The sequence below is a fragment of the Typopeltis vanoorti genome, chromosome 8 (assembly GCF_054136105.1).
Source record: "Typopeltis vanoorti isolate ZY-2024b chromosome 8, IOZ_Tvanoo_1.0, whole genome shotgun sequence".
Classification (NCBI taxonomy): Eukaryota; Metazoa; Arthropoda; class Arachnida; order Uropygi; family Thelyphonidae; genus Typopeltis; species Typopeltis vanoorti.
The window spans coordinates 79,960,919-79,983,654 of record NC_143556.1 but is presented as its reverse complement, the minus strand read 5'-3'; the positions used below and the strand labels follow the sequence as shown (position 1 = coordinate 79,983,654).

The 22,736-nt window shown below is 35.1% G+C and overlaps 1 protein-coding gene across 1 annotated transcript in view; it reads right to left on the bottom strand.

The window, feature by feature from the left end:
- larp (La related protein) overlaps positions 1–3,892 on the bottom strand; it is a 321,561-nt gene extending 317,669 nt beyond the window's left edge. The window contains exon 1 of the mRNA XM_090396411.1: positions 2,641–3,892. Within this exon, the coding sequence (XP_090252537.1) occupies positions 2,641–3,145 (505 nt within the window). The 5' untranslated portion in view covers positions 3,146–3,892. The remainder of the gene's footprint in view (positions 1–2,640) is intronic.
- Between the last annotated feature and the right edge of the window lie 18,844 nt (positions 3,893–22,736).

Genomic DNA, 22,736 nt, shown 5'->3' with positions numbered 1-22,736 from the left:
AGTGAATGAGAAAGAACCAAGTTGACTTCAATACCTTAAGAAACTAGTTCAGTCTATTTCTACTAAAAAATCCATTTCACTACTCTTCTTTTTGAAAGCATCCAAATCCTCAATCATGAAAAAAATTTAATTTCTGGAAATAACTGCAAACTTCTCCTGGCATAAACATACACAAATGTTACTGTATCCAAAAAATTTTTTCTTCTTCTTCACATGCTACTTTGTACATGAACAAACAATTTAATCTTTAATACAAGTAAAAACTACTTGTATAAAAGCTACAAACCACCTAGAAGTCCTAGAAAATTGCTTCTATGTTTCAGGAAGTGTTCCCAAAACCACATTAAAATTCCCAATGTCCAACTGAAAGTGATTAACTGCTATTCTTATTAATTCACTCCACTCCTTAGCACACTGCTTTCAAAAAACATTTTTCAATACTCAGCTGACATTTCCACCATCACACTCGAACAATATTTTCAAAATGGGGGGGGGAGATATCCTATGAGTCACTGGCAGTTGAAATGGAGAGTAGAAAGATGACTTCATAATTCTGAAAAATAAATAAAAGGATAATTGACTCTCCAACTGAAAAAAAGAAGTGACAACTGATTTGTATAGAGTAATGAGGTTGTTCAGAAGTGACTGAATGGAGTAAATATATTATTATTTACAGCATCTCCATGGAGTTCGGAGACTCAAATCAACCATCATACACAGAAATCCTATCATAGCTCTGCTTGAATTGATTCACTATCAGGGAACTTACACAATCAATTCTGGCAATCCGTTCCATTCACTTACCACTCTCCATGCAAAAAAAAAAATCTGGTCTGCACCCCCTCCACACACTACTAACCACACTTTTACACAACTTCCACAGATGGCCCCTAATTCTCTGACTATTTGTCATATATTGAAAATTTTACTTGCATCAATTTTATAAAACCCCTTTAATATCTTAAAAGTTCTATCATGCCCCCTCTTTTCCACCTAAAAACTAAATATTTATAATAACTCTAACTCACAAATCTTCAACCTATCCTCATAGGGAGTATTCCACAGACCTGTCACCATCCTGGTCACTCGTCTCTGAATCTTTTTGACCACCTCCTGGTCACCAAGAAACCCAGATGACCAAATCTGTGTGCAATAGTCAAGATGTAGCCAAATCATAGCCTTATAAAGAAGGATAATAACTTCCTTATCTTTACTTATTAATGCATTTTTCAACATCCAAGTAACTCATTGAGCTATTTTACCAAATTTTGCAATATGCCCACTGAACTTTAACCCTTTATCCACCATTATCGCCCAGTCCCTAGCCTCATCAATTTCCTGACAACAAATACCATCAATATGAATATGCAACCTTTTCAACCTGAAGTGCATAACCTTACATTTTGCAACATTAAAATGACAATCATTATCCTTTGCCCACAATGCCAATTTATTTAAATCATCCTGCAGCATATCTACATCACCTTTATCAACTATTGCTCTTCCTTGTTTTGCATCAGCAAACAACTTTAAATATCCCCTCTTAAATCTTTCCCTATATCACTGCTATGCAATATATGCAATTTCATTATATATCATTGTCACTGATATAGGCAAATAATAGTTGCCCTAGTACCGAATCCTAAAATACTCCACTAGTCACCATCATTCTCCTAGACTCCGCTCCATCATATACTACTCTCTGGTATTTGCTCATCAGCCATCCCCTATCCATACTACTAGCCTCATATCCATTCCCATCCTCTCTAGTTTTTGTAATAGTTTTCCATGTGGTATTTTGTCAAATGCCTTGGCAAAGTTGAGCAGTATCATGGTGTAATGATAAAAATATATCGACTTCTTGGAAACTAAGAAAGCTGCATACTGTTTATAGCAATGAAGATTATAGGTTAAAAGATTAATCCATTGAGCTAAATTTCAACTTAGGCTGAGAATACTTTTAATTTCTTACCAAAAAAAGATAGTTCATATTAATGAAAATAGTGGATTTATTGAATAAAATATGTATTTTATCATTATGTTGATCGATATTTAAACAGTTATGGAAAAATAAAACAATTCTACGGAATGTATGCTTAAAGTAATTTAAAAAATACTTCATAGTCCTGAGGGTAAGAGAAAACACTGCACTATAACTAGTAAAAAGGTATGAGGGGGGAAAAAGTTAATATTGAAATATCTTGACTCCAACGTGGCTAATTTAAATATGCTATTCCGATTCGGTTGACTGAACTCCTTGATGCAAAAAGATATACATTCATGTTAATAAACTTAAATATAAAATATGCACCGATAATATCCAATATTTTAGTGTCAATGCTGATGTTCTCTTCTTTATTCAGTACGTTTTCAGTGTTGCTAATAAACATACGCAAATAAAACGCATTTTAAAATTGTGGAATCTGAGAATTTGGTTGATTTGTGGATACTACTTTGTATGCAGTCATTTAATCTGAAGAAAACTGGTTAATATTAACACTATGTAATATATTCAAACAGTATGGATTTGTTTTTTCTTCACTGTCTCATGTATAATACCATATTCATCTATTTACGACATTTCGATGAATAAAGACCATTATTAGATGTACTGAAAAGTTCATAATAAAAATTACTAACCTTGCTCAGCTTCTTTTTCGGTTTTGTCTAAATGAACTTTTCCAGTTATCACATGTGCAGCATTCCTATTTGCAGTCCAAGGATTCACTTTAGGCAATGGTGCTTCTACAAACTGTTTCACCTTTATTTCATCCATATTTTCGTCATTAGCGTGCCCATTTTCTATCAGAAATTTTTCACACTCCGGATTGATCACAGAATTTACACTACTGTTACTGTTCACCGCTGAAACACAAACTGAAGTATTTAAACCATTAGCATTATTAGCCCGACTGCGGGTTTTGTTAGCACTATCACTATATGAACACAGCTCTCCTTCCTTAATGTCTGACGCTCCAGATTCTGAGTTACTGCTTTCGTCCATTTGGTCGCTGTGGTCATCAGATGTACCCTTAATTTTTGCATTTGCCACTGCTTGAGCATATGTCCCGGTCTCTCGCTGGCCTTTACCCTCCGATGAGGTACCGTTTGCGTGGAGTTGGTTCGTAACAACTTTGGCCGCCATAATGGACGCTGGCAGGTTTACGAGAGAATAACCAACCCGTCTAGTTTTAGAGTGAAAATAAAATAAAAATCATAAACTAGACCTTTTGATTTGTATAGGTTGTTTAATCTCAAATACAAGGAATTCTTTGTCAATTCCCAACGCGTCAAGCTCCCTTTGGGGGAACTGACGAAATAAAAATATGTTTCGAGCCGTACTTTTAAACTCTACGCAACCTCATGCTGCAAAACGGCATGGTTTAGTCTCGTGACAATACATTCACAATGGCAGAAGTCGCAGGCGTCCAAGTAGCACACCAGCAGCGTGGTCTATATCCCCTTCGTACGAGAGTATAACATGTCTTACATTTACGATACCTTCCAAATTCTGTATAGGAAATAAAAATACATTTATATCAATGCACGTATAAATATATAAATATATATACTGAGTAACACACGAACTAGTCTCGTTGCGTTATAACGAACCGCAATAAGATGCAACAGCAAGACTAGTTCTTGGCTTGCGTTAGGCCAATACAGTCAGAAAACTGAACCAAAGCAAAAACTAACACGTACACTGTTCTCGGTACAATTGAAAACTGCCGAAACGTACCATTACTTGCTTACTTATTACGTTTAATTGGGAAGCTTGTTTTCTCGTCGTCAGATCTAAATGCGCTAATCAACTTACAGAACTGGCAGACAACATACTCCAAATGGCTCGGCACTCACAACACCACACGTACTCACCGCCATTGAAGTTCGATAAGCTCCTGAAAGCATGAAGCAGACTACGCATGCGCAATCTGTTTATCCTTTCGCACAGAACACGAAAAGTATATATCGTATCCAAATCAGAATAATGCTGCTAATTTGTAGCTACACAGCTTGAAAATTCTAATTTCCGAAAATGTTATTCTTTTGCACCTAATTTTAATCCTACTGATAATTCCTTATGAAAACTATAATAGCATTTCTGCATAGGATCTTCTTAGTTCCAGCAGTAGATCCATATCTTAGAGGGCGAGTGATTAACAAATAGGTATAAAGGTTTTATTAGTTATTTTAATATTTCTTATTTTACTAACATAATTTAATTAAATTTTTAGTAACAGCATATAATACCAATGAATTTTTAAATAAAATTTTAAAACTGTATATAGTTAGAAGGAGTCTCCTTTTTTTTGCTAATGAGGAACTTTAGTTTTATTTATTCGTATGGAGTTTCCTCCCTTTTTCTCCCCCGTCCCTATTGGGGCGAGTTGAGTCCCCTCAAACCCCCCCCCTCCCCATGAGTATTTATGGCTGCAGATCCGTGTGTGTTCACGGGGCCGGTTTGCCTGCTTGGGGGATGAAAAATGCCAGATAAACTGGCGGAAAAACTCTACTGCCCGCGCCCAAGACCGGCTAACTTGGCTATGGCTGAGGAAGATCCTCAAATTCTTCATGTCTTCGGCGGGAATCGAACCTGGGACACTCCTTCCCCATTCATATGGTTGCGAAGCGCACAGCCACTAGGCTAACCGCGCGGACTAGGAACTTTAGTTGATATACACTAACTGATCCAAAAAAAAACAAAAAAAAAAAACAGATGCCTGCTCATCCTAACTCTCACTGTTGTAAGCCTTCAGTATTCTGGGAAGGCTTTGCACTAGATTTTGATACCCTGCTGCTGTAATTCTCTTCCATTAGTGAGATCGATCAATGATATCAGGCGATTCTGTTCGGTTTGCAGTTGGAGTTCATCCTACGGATGCTTGATCGGATTCAGATCAGGGGCTCTCTAAAGGCCAGTCAAGTTCTTCAATACCCATCACATCAAACAGTTCCTTAACAGAACTCGCTTGGGGAAGGGGGAATTGTCATGGTGATACAGGAAAGAACTTCACCAAATTGTTACCATAAAGTGGGAAGCACAGAAATGTCTAGAATGTCATTATAGGACTGCAACGTTAAGATTACCAGTCACTGGACCTAACGTATCCAACTCGAACCATGAAAAAATAGCCAAGACCATGATGCCTCCTCCACCAAACTTCACAGTTGACAAAATACATTCGGCAGGTAGCATTCTCCTAGCATCTACTAAATCCAGAGTCATCCTTTCAGACTGCCAGATAGTGAAGCGTGATTCATCACTCCACAGAACGTGATTCCATTGCTTCAGTCTCCAATGATGGTGAGTTTCACATCATTTCCCTGGACGTTTCCCTTGTTCTGCTTGTGCAACCATGAAAATCCATGTTCTTTAACTCCAACTATTTGTTTTGAACTAAAGTCAACCCAGTGTTCTTGAGGTGTATGCTTCCATCAAAGAGAGAGAGACTCTGTCGTGATTAGTGAGAAATCCTGCCATCAAAGGATACCTTCCTAGTTGGGAAGAAATGCGCATGATAGATGACATTCATCACCAGGTGAAGCACCATACCTTGCTTATTGGATGCCTGAAGTTGCTAATGCCAAAGACCAAATATGATTTCTAGAGCAGTAGTTTCAGATTCTGTTTCTCTGCCCTGCTAGCATGCACAGTGAGTGTGTGTGTGTGGAGATTCAGATCCTCCAAATCTTTGAGGAAAGAGTAGTAAAGCAGTTGTTCAGGCTGGCTACTAGTGTTTGGGACCGAATTTGGCGGGAATGCATTCAGTTTGTTCTCAAAAATGCTGCAGCTTTCTAAAGTGACAGTCAAGTCTAAAGAAAAACCAGTGTAGGCAGGACCATTGTTAAGGTATATCCCACCACTAGGCAAGCACTGTTTTGCTGTTATTACTAAATTCAAGAAACTGTGTAAAATAAAAAGAGTTGCTTTTATGAAATACAATTTTTCCAGTTTTTTCACTCCCAGACATTACCTGGGAATCTTCGTTGACTCTGGTGGTATGTGTGTGTGTGGGGGGGGGGGTCATGCAATGGCATGAAGATTGAATGCTCTCTGTATGGGAAACATATCTGAGAGTTTATTTCCTCTCACTTCATGTTTCCCTTCTATTTTTCTTTTCACTTTTTATACACCATCATGACATAAATGCAAATAGATGTCTCACTGCAGTAACAAAAAAACTTCCCTCAAAAAAATTAAAATCTTAAAAACCATATACAAAATCGTTGCAACATTTACTTCACTAACATTCATGATATAAATACCACCTTAAATGATTTTTACCATCATCTTTAGACATCCAAGCCTAATCTCCTGCTTTTCATGAAATCCCAAATTACTGCCACGATAACTACAGTCCATCTTAGTCGTCCAAATTATATTCTATTTGATTCCTTCTCTCGTCTTTGTGCGATTATTTTGGCCTGTTTGAATTCTTAGTCATGAAACTTGATTTCCTACACTCCAATCACCCTAACAGTGGTCATCCTCTTTGAATTCACTGTTTGCAACTCCAGCTGCTTTTATTTTCACCGATCAAGCAGGAAGAAATGTTGAGATACACAGTGATCTACAGCAAATTGTTCCACTAATCAGAATACCATTCAGTCTTGTTTTCTTAACCAGTTTTCCTTCTAGGGACTGTTGAGGGAACTTTTCCTTTTGGTAATTCAGACCATAATTTCCTACAAGTTTCATCTCTAATGGAAGGACTTCCACTTAGCCATTCAGAACATAATGAACTTTGATACTGCAACAACACCAAATGAGAAGAGCTCTAAAACTTTTACTTCTCCTTTCCACAGACCACTGCTTCCATCTCCAGACCTTCATACTTAATGTAAACATAATTGTCCATGTTGGAATGAGAGTGTTCTTTCTCCATTATGTTAATTTACAAACCACAGTGTCCATTATTTTGAAAATTCCTTGTTTTCCAAGAGATAAGTGACAGCAGTCATAAAAAAACAACAGCAGCATATTATATGTGACGTGAGCCAAAAATATTAGCTTCATACGAAATCTATACTGACGGCACCACTAAAATGAAGACTTACTTTGTGTGAAATGGCTAAATGCAGAAAACGTTTCACCTGTACCGATATCTCACCTTCTGGTTCCCTTCAAAGGTTGTGTGCAATTTCTGCCCATCTGCACACTCTGTGATGTTTCCACCAAAAAAGACTTCAGAAGAATAGTGAACAACCTGTATGTCATGGAGGCTTCTGGTCTTGACCAACTGTACTCGAGAGATTCGCTCCTGAACTAACGCCTGCTCTTTATCCTCTGCAACCTCTATTATACTTAACTGGCATCTATTACACAGAATGAAGGCAAGCCCATATACAGCTTATTCCATTAAAAAGGAAACAAATGTCTATCATCAAACTATCCACCTGATCCAGGAAAGGCTAGTAGTAACCATAGCCTTTCCATGCATAATCATCTCATTTCTATAGTACTCTTACCTTCAGGAAAACTAATTTTGTAATTCTTTTTTCACTCACTATGTTATTTTTCATCTGTCCAGCTATTAACTTTGAACAAATTGTCCCGAAATAAGTATTGCTCTTGCATTTCTGGTGGTGCAGCTTACACCTCTCTAAAATCTTGACGTTGTATAGCAAAAGGTAATTTGGTTAACTGAAACTCTTCCCCACTTCTCACGCATATCTCTAATCACTTTCTCACAAATGTCAGTTCTCTCATCGAGCCTTTCTACAGATATTTCCATGGACGTTACTTCAGCAGAGCGCCATCTATTAACTTTCAATAGCACGTGCAACAGCTACCTAAAATCCATTTATAGTTTAATTGTTGACGACCCTGCTATTCCCATTCATCTTTCATTCCATCTGTCTCAATTATGGAACAGTCTTCCCTGCGAAATATTCCTGAAAGACAAAAACCTCCTGCTCTTCAAAAAGAATACCAGCATATTACTTTTCTATTAATCCCCTATCCTTGCATAGCAATCAGTGTGCTATGTGCTGGCAGGGAATATGAGGGAGACGTGTTTATCGCATTGCTTTGTAGCTATAAGAGTGTGGTTGTGACATTAAAAAAAAATGCAAATTCAAAAATTATACGGGATTTAAATAACATTACTCTTGAAAAAATGGGAACTCTAATTTTAATATTCACAAATGGGATTTTCTTTTTTTTAGAAGTGTACAGTGCTATGCCGGGATAAGAGTGAATAGCCTCTTCGATTGGCAACCAATAGAGTGAATTCAATTGCGCTGGTATACGGATAATTTTAAAATATTTCACTTGATATTCTCAGCAGCGCTTTTAGATAATTTGATCTTAGACTACCCAGAGTATTAATGTAAATTATAAGTCGCCAGACGTTCATGAATGGGCTAGTAAATTAAAAATCCACAAAAAAAACCAAAGAGAAGACCTTATGTCTGTCTTTTATAGCCAATGAAATACCTCGCTTTCTTTCTTAAATGTTTTGTCAGTCTTATGAAAGTTCCAAACAGATGGATCAAGTGCAAACTATATTTTAAACAATTTCCGATTAATGTTACATCCTTTTTCCCTCAAGGTTCTCACCTTCACACTGTTGTACGGGTAAGAGGTAGTATTTCAGTTATTACTAATCCTATAGAAATCTCTTTAAATCTTAAATATATTCGTTTAGAAAAAAATGTTCTCATGTTTGGTGTGGTGCAATAAAAACTTTATACTCTCCAAAACAAGGAAAATTCGCTTTCCCCAAAACGTTTTTGTTCTTTCTACTGGTATTTTCATGAGGCATAACAATAATCAAATGTAGAAATGTGAATAGCTACTAATCATCACCAGTTCATAGTCCAAATTAAAATCTACTTCTTGTCTTACAATTTCATCGCATCTACCTCTGTCCTCCGGAACAGCCTTCCTTACATACTCCTCCCGAGGTAGGAATTACCGCCAGAGCAAGAAAGGCAATCTAACCAGTATATGTGTATATGTTAAATGTATTTGCTTTGCGGAAAAGAAATCCGAATTTCTAGGAGGAGACACTCTGCACAATCGTGTGACACTGCTCTTCGAGGACTACAGCTACAACTGTTGAAAGAAGAAAAAAATCAGCCGTATACACAAATCGCATTCTTCGACTAATATCTTATATTGTAAAATGCTTTCCCGGTATTGCCCAACTAATTGTGAAGCCCAGAAAAAAAGTGGGATTCATGAATAATTAATCCTACTTTTCCTTTTCAATGATAAAAGCCCATCGAAAAAGAGCATTTCTTTTCAGCAGTAAATACACTATGACCTCAAAAGCCAACGAATTTATAAAGGAATGGTATGTCATCCTCTTTCAAGAGTAAGTTCAAACGACACCTTAGAGAAAAAAAAGCGATGTTTCTACGTTTCTTCCATGATCGAAATGGTACTCATAAATTAAAATGCCATTTTCATCATATTGAAAGGTAGTTACAGATGTTCAAGTGTATGGTTGAAATGAATTCCACGTTTTTGGGATCCATGTTACTCATAAAAATAAAATCTGTTGTGAATGACTCTATAGGCAGAACTGTGCTTTCAGTACACACCTGCCTTGATGCTTCATAAGAAGTCATCCTAAGTGCACTTCTTTTTGATTCTATTCCGTCACCGGTATCCCGGATCTTCTTGTAAGAGGTCACTCTCACCAGGTCATATTGAACATGTATATCCATTCATTTATGCTTTATTGCAGCAAAACAGTCTTCTAATAAGTTTCTAAACATACAACACTTTCAGCAGAAAAGAAAAAAAAAAGTCAAATCACCGCACAGTTTTTCTCTTTGGTTCATGTTGCAGGGTAATGGCCATGCTCATGTAACCAATTGAGCAAGACACTGATAACTTAAGTCAAATGTGCTACGACTAATTTCATTATTGTTACAAGTAGTCACTTATTTGTTAATGTATTTCCCACAATGAAAGGTTGCAAATCTATAGTACATCAGTACCATGGGTGGACTAAAGAATTTTTTTATCATTTTTTATTGTTTTATTTATTTTTACATAGTCTGGAAACTAGGTCTGTGTGGCTCAGAGGAAGTTGAATTTGCATCTTCAACGCTAGTCTGTCGAAAGAAATTCTAAAGTTTAATTCTAGTCGCGGAGTAGAGAACTTTCTCTATGCCTTTCTTCGACCGGTTCCCGAGTTAATAAATGTCTGATACAGAAAAGCAGATTTTCCTCATGAAAACTGGGATTTTTGGTCTCGTATACTCAAGAAGATCGACTGCAGGACCACAATATTTCAGAGAATAACATATTGTATTAGGGTTAGGGAACAGGGTATGGCGGCACTTGTTATCCCTCTCTTCACTGGATACCACTTAAAATTAGTGATAGTCTTGGGTCAGCTATCTTTGATTGGCTTCCAGTAGAGTTTGAACTGCCCACTCACTATCCAAAAGTTAGATAGGGCTAAAATGGCCTTGCTTACTTCTCCTATAAGGGAAGAGAAGAGGTTTGCTGATTTATTCATTTTTAGTAATTTTCGTTGCAAACTCTGCTCTAGAGACCAAACATGGAATTTTTTCAAACTACTTTAGACCTCTAATAAGCAGGGAATCGTTTCACGTCAGGCAATGAAACTCATCTCTCACCTAACTGCCATATAAGCATCCATACCTACAGCGGAATTCGAATCCGCAGTTGTTGTTCGGAAAACGAATACGTTAACCAATCGGCCAAGCAGCCTGGCATATATTAAATGTCAAAAAAACAATAAGCTTGCTGCTAGAAAATCCAGAATTCTCATAGGTATTTGTGAAATCTATCACAATAGTGACTGCCGAAAAAAGAAAAATTGTTGAATGAGTGTAGATAGAAGGTGATGGAATAATCAATAAAATAATCAAAGGCAGAAGAGTTCTAATGGAGTTGATGAATGTATAAACTGCAGGATTCGGCTACCAAGCAAACAGATCAAAACAATTCAGTAACAGAGCTACTCTTAAAACCGTTTTTTTAAACATTCAAAAAAAACTCTTAATGCCAAGTTTGAGAAACAGTTAATAGGAATGTGTCTTTTAAATTCATATTTTACTTTTTCAATTTTAAATTCAAATTCAAAATACATTATTTTGAAATAAGTACTGGAATCCCTCCACCTTTCCTCAAAATTAAATATCCCGATATGTATATTCCTGTTGCTCCACGTAGACTACATTGCTACTAAGGTAAAGGGATTTAATTTTGAGTCGACTCTATATGTCTATATTGTAAATGACAATGAGACCTTGCCTTGGAAGCTTTCTTGGTACCAGTTGCAGTCATCATCTTGATATCTGGTTAGTAAGATGTTAAAGTGCTTCTTACAAGCTCTGTTAAGTGTTCATCTGTCAACACACAGCGGTACTGTCATTTCATCAATTTCGTTGTTGAATACAGAGCCTCGCAATTATACGTATCAAGGAATAAAGAAATCATTCTGAGGATACACTATTGGTATTTGAATATTTGTTTTCAGGAAGATACTTTCAAAGTTCTATAGTTATGCTATAAAATATTTTTAAGTTATTTTAATTCTTCATCTTCTTGGAGTTTCAATAGCTCCATTTCAAGAGTCGTTGTATCCACAACAACGAGCTGTGAGAATGGACGACAGCCGTTTCCCATCACATGAATTAGACGCGGATTTTCTAAAAGGACATCTTGAAAGCTATCAAGTTATTAAATCTGTTTTCAAGATCGCTGCAGTCAATTTCGTGAAAATAAGTTTTTGAATTGTCGGTGTATTTTTGCCTTTGTACGAATTTAATTGACAACTAAGCGTTTGGTTGTCAATTGTTCTCTATGAATGATACAATGAATTGAAAGAAAATAGGGATATATGCTATAGAACTTTCGAAGTCCGATTAGCCCAGTTTAGGGACCAGCCATAGTTTGAGCCACATCAGTTGCTACACTGATAGTTTTCTCAATAGTGCACTTTTATATGCTACAACTGCATCATCAACAGCTGCTTTTATGTCATATCTTTGAGTTGTGCTCTTCAGTGTAATCACATCTAAGAAATCCTTCCTATTTAATTCATCACTCACATCGCGAACAAACATGGCGAGTTACGGTTTATCTTGGATAGGTTGTGGTTTTGGCCAAGACTAGACAAAGAACAGAACAATCAGCCAGGTAATTTTGTAATTTAGGAAAAACAACACAGTTAGTTGCAAATATGTGCATTTCTGTCGATGTTGGGAGGTAGTTTTTTTTTGTTTGTTTTTTTCAAATCAAATTTTGAAATTTTTTGTTTTCAAGATCTACAGTAGTAATTTATTTCTGAAATGTTTTCTTGAATGAATTCTCCTCCGTAGCTCAGTCGGTATAGACGAAGCCATTTGGTCGGGAAGACCTAGGTTCGATTCCCATCGGCGACGCGAGGAATCTTTATCTGGTCTCTTTCGTCGAAAGGTAAGTTAGCCGGTCTCATACGGAGGTATGGTTTTTTTCACCTGGAAACTAGGGTTTTTCTTCCCCCAGAACAGGCAAACTGGCTCCGTCAACACACTCATCTATAGACATAGGACACACTGGGAGGCATAGGGCTAACCACCTTATCCTCTAGACGGGCACGGTTTAGAAGGGCTTAGGACAGCTTCGTAACAGGCCAATAAGCCTAATACGAAAAAAGGAAGAAGAATTCTCCTTCCGAGCACGGACGTTTTTCTCCCAGAATGTAAAAAATCAAAATAAGTTCGGTTGCATTGTGGCATCTAGTTTTGTAGTAAATATTGATGTGGGTATCGTTTAACTGTATTGTCGACTTTAGATTTCGAATAATATATATATTCCATTTCGCATAAATTCGATCTTGTACGAAATTCTTAACTAAAGTTAGCGTAATGCATGTCGTGGTGGCACTGCAGTTTACTGACCTTGAGCCGGTATGATGTTAGTTGGACATCCGGGAGAATCGAGTATTCCCCTCCCCCTCGATAATGCAAATTATTATTATATTTTCGTTGTTTTTTAAATTCTCTACTTCCATCGTCGTATTTACGCTTCTTAGGTAATATCAACTACATTCTTGCGATAATGATGAAAAACAGAACGGGTAAAATCGTTAGATCAGAACACGTCCTCTTCCATGCGGTAAACAAACCTGATGACAACAGCCAAGATGTAATACTATCATGATATTATCAATACCACAGTAATATACTGCGTTGCCACATTGTTTATTGGCATGTTTTTTCATTTTGTCATATATATGTATTGCACATAGGTAACAGGGTATTTATTCCAGGAAATTCGGTTTTTCATTTCGAAAAATTACGCTCACGGAGAATGAACACACACACACACACACACACACACACACACACACACACACACACACACACACACACACACACACACACACACACACACACACACACACACACACACAAACACACACACACATGAGAGAGAGAGAGAGAGGTATCAAAACCCAGAATACGACTGTGCTGTGTGTGGACAATCGATCAGAGAGGAAAGAATCTGTTAATGTGTTTCTTGAAGAGTTAGAGGTTGTATGTGTTGGGAAAAACGGTATGCAGTAGACTGTTCCAAGGGACAGAAGTATGTTGGTTCGATGAGTCTGGAGCTGAACGGTATATGGATGAACCAGCAGCTGCCCATAATCGCAAATGATTAGAGAGAAGTGGACGAAGAGTGACGGCCAATTCGTTTGAGCAGCATCAGTGGAAAAACCTATAGAAAAGGCAATGCAGAAACAGAGTGTCTATGATGGGAAAGTGATGAGAGAGAGAGAGAGAGAGAGAGAGATACTGGATACAGTCTAGTATTCTGATGGAAGTTACTGGAACCACCCCTACAGAACTCTCATATATATTCTTTCCATTGCTGTAGGATCTTTCCTGAAATAAGACTCAAGTTATATAAACTTGTCAAGGGACCTTACCAATTTGGTTGAACGGTCCTTCAGTATACGTGCTAATCTCGGATTAGAGAGAAAAACAATTCAGTATTTCGACCCAAATGTGACAGCATTATTATAAAAAACATTTTGGAAGCGTCAAAAGTCCTACACAGTTTAGTTATGAGACAGAAACTTATCAGACATGTTAAATCCCAGGCATTTAAACATAAATTCAAGTTTTAATTTTTTTTATTGATATAAAGCGATGATTCAGCCACATCTGAACACAGAACCCTTACCCGTGCAGACACTAGGCAGATGCAATTTTTTATTAAATTTGTCAGAATCTTGTTTTTAATGAGATTGTTATCTTCTTTAAATTACTAGAATCCTATCTGATATCATATTGATTAAGATAAGTGCTGTCAACAAATTTATGTATTGCTTTCTGTATATAAATTTTTTTCTGTACTTTTGCCCATCAGAAGTTCGCGGTAATAAAGAAACTAGTCGTCTTTAAATAAATATATATCCGTGCATTCTCTTGTTTACTTTTGACATTAGTCATATAAACACTGACAGTTTATATTCAAACTTATCGAGCAAAGATGACGAAGCTACTTAACGAAGGATAAGGAAGCTATAAAAGCATTACAAAAACATTTTATCAAGTGTTCACATGTTGATTTATGTCAACATTGTAAGTCTTCTAGTTTAATACATAAATTTAATAAATTCAAAGAAAATATCTATACCCTAGAGCTAACAGAATTCATAACGAAGATTTAAAAAAAAAATAAAAAAGGAACAAAGATGTAGCAGGAAATGAAGACTGACAATCAAAAGTTGATGAATAAACTGGCTGATAAACATACATGATTCAAAAAAAAAAAAAAAACTATAAGGAAATTTAATGTTTTAAAAAGAAGAACTTATCTATTTATAGATCAAATTATACACAAGGATCTAAATGCATTTTATTATTAGCAGAAAAAGATAACCTTTACAAAAGTCTAACTTTGCCCGGTTTCTAAAGAACTTCTGTTAAAAAATATTAATGAATGGACATCCTTCTATCTATTAAGGTAGTCACAGTGCACGTTTTAATCAATTCTAGCATCAAATGCAGCTAAATACCCTAGAGACATCATCTGAAGGTTCAGCTCATAAGAGTCTACGCACAAATTCTCAACTATTCCCATCCTTTCAGCCAATAACGAAAATATTACAGTAATTCTTGACTCGGATGATAATGATAACGCGATGCAACAACTTTCCAACACGGATATGTACTCCGTACTAAATAACCATTGCACAAGGAGAACTACAATAACAGTTTCCTTAAAACAACTTATGATTTCACTACAGATACATGAGTAGCACTTAGACCTCTTCATCCTCTTAGTGGCGCTTTATGGTCTCCCAAAATTTACAAGAAGAATGATATCTTCTCGCCTAATGTCGAATAAATCGATTCCTAGAACATTTAACGAGGTTTTATTATATTAAACGGTCCAACAAAAAAGTGTCGTTCAAAATGAAATAATAAAAAACAACAAAAAATTCAAACAAACTCGAAACTTCATCAACAGTTAGCAATAGCCATCTCGAAGAACAAGATATTATTTATCAAACGCAGTGACCGTAAACATTACTACGTGACAAACCCTCAGAAAAACTCCTGATCCTCCTAAAATAAAGCATCGGTATACTTCAGGTAGAAAGATTAGAAAGATACCATATATCAATAAACCTCGAGACTAGATATCGAAAGGCCTTTATGTTCAGTTCGGGCTAAACATCTATATTGAAGCATTTGAAGAGAAAACGTTAGAAATACTTCGTTAATAAGAAACATCATACTTAGGCCCTGGTTGTTGAGGACAACTAATTCTCTTTTCTCTTTTCTATATTGGTTACTCTACTATCAAACAGCTCTCTGAATCCTCAGAGATAGAATTAAAATATGTTCACTCCTTTTATTAAACCCCAATTCCTTCTTGTGCACTATTAAGCCTACACGTTATTCAGTAAAATATTTTAGTGCATACTGCTTACAGTCTGACTGTGGAAAAGACTGAAAATTTTGTTGAATAATGTACCGAAGAGCATGAATAGCAAGTACAAAAGAGCATATTGAGGCTGATCCTGCTACTTCCTTCTCCCATCATAATTATTCGTCTCTTTTGAAAAACAAGCCGAACTCCGTCACAGTTGCATTTTTATGTGGCGTAACATCTGTTATCAAACAATGGTTTGACAGACGGTACATGTTATATCCATAGAATACAGATTTAATGTTGCAAAAATAATGACAGTAATGATAGTATACAAAAATGGGAAATTCAAGTAATAATATTTATTCATTCTTTGAATGTTTTTATTAGATAATCAGTTTAATTTGATAATAATTCTAAGTAACGGAACTTTCTATCTTTACTGTCAGTTTCCAGCAGTACAGTCAACGTTGTACTCTTAAAAACATTTCTGAAGAATTAAATTTTATTCTATTATTATTATTATGCAAATCTTATGTTCAGTAACGATGAGATCGAAATCATCACGTTGAAGAAAAACATTTAAAGGGCTGATTGGTAGAATTTGAACTCCAAGGGATAACTGTGCAGATGAGCTGCATTATCCTTCCTCAAGAGTAATGCAAATACTTTGAGTTTGTACTTGGCCTCGGAAGAGAACCAAGAAATATTGAAGCGAACTATCAGATGAGTAAAATTCTAAATAAAAATTCTAATCAAGGAATAAAATCCAGACCTTACTTCACATTTTAGCCTTGTCAACCTTCTCTCTCTCTCTCTCTCTCTCTCTCTCTCTCTCTCTCCAAAAAAAATTGTTAGGCTATATTGATCATCAAAAACTGTAAGAATTTTATTAGATTATCAAGATTATTATTTATATTATTATGTATATTCGATTTCTTTTAATTACTGTAGGTGAGTAGATAAGTTTCAAACCCCATTATCCTGCTCACTGGAGGACTGAAGTGATTTGAAAAAAATTATCATTTTTGGTATCTAGAGCAGGGCTCTCAGATTATTTCACAATTATTCCCTCCTGTATTAGTAATGTGCTCTAAGTTTGAAACGTTTCTTGGACGAAATCGTTTACAGACAATCTTTCTAATTTATTTCGTACTAACATTCCTCTTTCTTGTATGTTTATTTGATGACAATTTGAATTTGTCATCAAATTTGATGACAAAAGCTCCAAAAATTTCTTATCGAAATATCTCTGAGAAAAGTGGGATATGATATTTTTAGCATCTATTTATTTTTATAGAGAACCCACACAATAAATGCTGTCGGACTTAAATTGCAATAGTACAGGACTGTTGGAAGGAAAATTTTCCCGGGGAGGGCGAATTAGAATTAATGTCGAAGAGTAAATCCTATAAGGTGAATATATTATGTTTGCCAATTGCATATAATCACCTGGTCTGGTTTTTCATTTTCGAGGGACAGCAAAAACGGAATTCGCTAGAAGAAAAAATTTTCACCTCTGTTAAAGATTATATCACTCAGATTCAGTTGAAACAATACAGAAAACATTCCTCGCATCCTTTGCTGAATTCGAATCCAAGTTTTTCTATCACGGTCCCTGTCATCTTTTAGACTGGGCCACAGAGGCAGGGAATCGATTTGGAACGAAAGAAAGACAGAAGAAAATTATTCTTATTGAGGAAATTTTATGTGAGCTGCAATAAAAATAAAATAAAATAAAAACATGCAAAGAGGATTGTTTGAAACACTGACAGTACAGGAGGTGAATGGGGAAAAAATAAAAAAATAAAAAAAAAGGAGGGGAGAATTTTTCAAAGTAAACTGTAAGGTATTGTAACGATTATAGAAGACATTGGAAATAGCAAAGATGCTAATTTCAACAACAACAACAAAAAAAAAAAAAAAAAAATCAGGGAAGCGGTCAAAGAAAACACATGCAATAGAAACTAAGCAACTGCATGATAATGGGATAAAAAGAATTACACGATGAATAGATGATTAACATTGCTAATCAATCAGTGGTTTTCTATTGCATAGAACTATGTTTTCAGCACATTCGAACATTTTAGGAATATTAAGACAGCTAAAAAAAAAAGAAAAAGAGTATTTATAATTAAATGGATTAAAAACAAAGTTAAAGATTATAGTAAAATAAAGTTAAAGTAAAATAAAGGTGTAGATTGAAACTGAAAAATATAGTTTCCTGAAATGAGGAATATAAATGTCATATTCTTGTTAAAGATACCAAGAAATTTTATACTTGGTTTTTAATCCTTTTCCCAAGTAAACAAAACAAAGTTTGCGCGTTAAATATATTCACTTCTGAGCTACTTGTATATGGAGTCTAATGACATCATATCACTTGCCTTAATATATATATATCCCATATCCCATAATGCAAAGCACACACACCCCTTTCGGGCGTGTATAATGCAATGCATAATGGAACGGGTCACTACCTAGACTGGTTTCGACCATTATTGAGATCTCATCAGTGGGAGCCAGACCCGAGAGAGATACCAAGGTTGAAGAAATGTAGAATTCATATATATCTCATACACCAAATAGACAAAAGGTGCTTGACCTTCTTAATAAAAATTTCTGGATGAGAGAAAGATGTAGAAAGTGTTTTACCTTGGGCGTAATATACGCGTTAAAGATATCTTTAACGTATATTACATCCAAGATAAAAAAAACTTTCTACGTCATATTCTCGTTTCAAAAAGACGATTTCATTTAAATCTTTCCCAAGGAAAGAACTCATATGACCAGCGGACCTCGGTTGTAACTAAAGAAAAGACTAATTTAAAGTGATATTCTTCCTAGTGAGATGTTACTCCACATTGGAACATTTTTTTAAATATTAACTCCACACGAGATATGCTGCAAAACTTACGTCTATAGTATAGAAGTGTCGCTTGTAATGGATGAGTGGTTAAGAAGAGAAGATACCAATCCTTTTGAAAAACAACGTAAGAAAGCTGTTCAAAGAATAGACGTAAATAGAATGAAAGAGAGGGAAAAAAATGAGAAATGGGTGATAAGTTTGAAGCCTAACTATAAAATGGATCACTAGTAATATTTACAGGGAAGAAGGAGAAGAATGATGGTGAAAGGTACGATGGAAGAGTGTCCAGAAGAGGGCACTCCTCTAGAGGGTACTCCCTAAGCATGTTTAGGGAGTTTTTGTGTACCAGCTAATATATGAGAAATGTATTACAGGTTGGAAGAACTTGGGATTTATGTACTGTTACGAATTGTACAGAAATAGTCTTTTCAATGGAAAACCAAGTTGTCTGCACTGGATGTAATGTGATTTGTACTAGAAAAAGACAGAGGTATAAATTAACTTAAGGAGGGGGGGGGGGGGAACAAATAAACCTGATTTTGCTAGAGATTTTGAGTATTAAAGATAAAGAGGATGTGAAGTGACAATCTTTCTTTGAGGAATAAGACAGTATGTTTTGGAAGCACTGTAGTTCGTCAGTTGAATTTCCGTATAGGACAATGATAATGAGATTTATTTAAGATATTGTTTATAGCGCATCTTAAAGTTTGGTACGTTTAAATACTACAGCGTTTGTCAAATAGAGTGCCCGCACTATATTCGACATGAAACTCCTGGATTCCGATCTTTGAGTTTCTTATTCGGTTTTGAAGAAGTTTATTGTTAATTAATTTTGTTTTCTATTGCCTTTGAGAGAAATGAGGTCAGGACAACGAGGAGATAGTTCGATGGATAACTTTTATCTTTTTTTTTTTTTTTGAGATGTTTTTTTTTCTCCACGCTGTTCAAGTAGATGCCAAATGATCACGACAGAATGCATTGGTCTGAATATGCTTGCAATTTTTGCAAACATTCAGACCAATATATGCAAGATTTGAATCATGAAATATAAATACTATTGTCAGCAAAGCATGAAATGAATTTTTGCACTTAAGAAGAGTTACCTGTAAGCAGAAAGACACAGTATATTAGAGATTCTAGTTCACTAATCTGCTATGAACAGACAGAAAAAAAGAACCAGAGATTTTCTGGTATACAGTGGTACAGAAAAGCAAAATATGAAAGCTCATTCAGACATTCTGAGTTCAGATGTTTTAGTTACATTATGGACAACATCCAAAGTTTTCCAACATCATTTTATACAACAATGGATAATGTAGGCAAGATGATGATGATGTCATGTGAATTGACACTGAATTGATGGATATTAATAATACGACCATCCTTCTTTTTATGGACTTGTTGTATCAGACTTTAAGGTAAATACTAAGCAGAATGAAAGAGTGAAAAGAGAGCGCATAAGGGAGCTAACTTAACAGTTTGCGATTTTTGAACAATTACAGCGGAGAATGTTCCAGGAGGACAAGGACGTTCAGTCATCGAGAGGGAGCAGAATTACTGTAATTTTTTTCTAATTAATTAGGATTATCTGGTATTCTGGTTGGTAATTGAACCAACCTGTTTTGTCAAATCGGATTTTAGGAGCAAATCAGAACATCATAATTAACAAAGAAAATTATCTGATAGTTTCAACTTCACAATGAAAATTGCTAAAATGAAGGGTAATAAATATTCGTCGTTATTTTACGCCAAACAGATAAACATTTACCTTCGAAACGTTTAATAAGTTCGAAATTTGCTAAATTCTCTTTATTTTAAATATAGTTACATTAAATAATAAAATAAATTGTTGCAATCCAACTGATCTAAAGATAATGAATGCATTTTTAAATGAACTGATCTGGTTGGTTTGTTTTTTTCTCATTCAAAAATTATTGTTGTTAGTGATTAACTTCATTGAGTGTTATAGGAAGGAAGAAAAATGTACAACAAATTGTTTTCCTTAAGACAAAAAAAGTGTCGTATTAATTTATTATTATATTAAATAAATAACAAAATCTAATTAGTTTAACAGCAAAATATTAATTTTAAAATTTAATTGATTCCTTTCGGTGGCTTATGCTCAAAAGAGAATGGATTTTTATTAGAATCAGGTTCTAGGACAACGATCCTAGTCGATGAATATGGTTAAACAGTATTGGATCAAATATAATATAACGGTAATAAATACAAAGTATCTATCTAATAAAATGGCAATACACCCAATCATCGCACAATGTTATCAATATCTTTCTTGCTATTATTCTGGGTTGTATTACTACAAAACTCAAATAGTTTCCTTATTATAGCTTTATGTCGAAACATATAATTATTCGTTTCTCCAAACTTGTCATACCAAGGGATCTAATTTGCATTAAAAATCAATTTCATGTACTTCTCCACGATAAACTAGATATTAAATTATACTTAGAGAATAACTTTACTTGAGCATGCTCTGTAAAGGCCATCTATTAACAGATTTCTTTAAAAATCAAATCGAATAAAAAAAATAAAAAGGTTTGGGTCAAGGATTACTTCGCATCTCATGTCACGATTCACACTGTTTAGTATCTAATAATCATTTCTGAAGAAGGTTGCATAAACCTTGACCTCTGTTCAGCAGAAATACGGAGATATGGGGAACCTAGAAACATGCAGTTGCAAACGTTTATACCTCATTTGCTATTTGAAAAATAAAATACGAAACTACTTACCATGTAGCAGAGTACTTGCCAAGTTCAGTGAGAGACACAACAATACATATCGCTGTTTTGCTTTGCTCTTTAAATATGTTAATGACAATTGTATATTTTAACAGTAAAATTAGTTCATGTTAAGAGGCACCGATCTTGGAATTTAATGATGTAATCTTGGAATTACATCATTAAAAAAAAAAAAAATCAAAGTACAATTTACTGTTTATGGATATCTTTTCAATGATTGGCTATTTCTTTAAATACCAGCATTTGTTTGTTTGCCTTTTAGGAAATTTACGGCAGTTACGATATGGTTATTGTCGTGGTAAATTGAAATTCTCTTGTTATTCATTCTTGTAGTGGTTTATTATCAGTACAAGTAGTTGGAATTACGATCTATCTGCAGAGTAGCTGTAGTAAGTTATCACAGCCAATTTGAGGTTATCTCAGTGATGTAATTTTGTATAAAATCTTCGACAAATTGCTTCTCTTAGATGTATTTTTTATCAATGGCATAAATTTTAAAATACACAATGGAAACACTCAGCAGGGCATCTACAGGGCAACTGTATGGTCACTCTTTTCCCCAGTATACGGGTGTCAGATTTTATTATTATTATTATTATTATTATTATTATTATTATTATTATTATTATTATATGACAGCTCCAGAGAGTGTGCCAACAGCATCGAACGATTAAACCCTTCCAACTACTAACCGCGCTCAAACTTGCTTAACTTTTTGCATGAGCCATTAATAGCAGAGGCTCTACCAATCGACTAACCTTTGTTGGCTTACGACTGTTCTAAGTATTTTTTTTTTATCAATCTTTTAAAGAACACTATGAGTAAAATGCTTAACAGAGATAGTGATTTATTAATATTATTTTTAAGTTGACTGACCTCAAGTTTTCTTCATTTTAATTATTCTGGTTATTTCTGATTGGATTTGCTATGGAATTTAAATGCTATCTAATAAAGTAAACCTGGAAATAAATCATTATTATTATCATCAATTCCTGATATTAACCCACAAGAACTAAACAGGATACTATCATATTATTATTATTATTATTATTATTATTATTATTATTACTATTATTATTATCTGAGACCTCTAGGGAGTCAAGGACTCATTGAGGGATTCTATAAATCACCCAAACCAGCTATCATACCTTCCCTTAAATTCATTCACACTAGATGCACTCACTACCCCTAAGGGAAAATTATTTCACTTACTCACTGCTCTCTGGGAGAAAAACCTAGCTCTTAC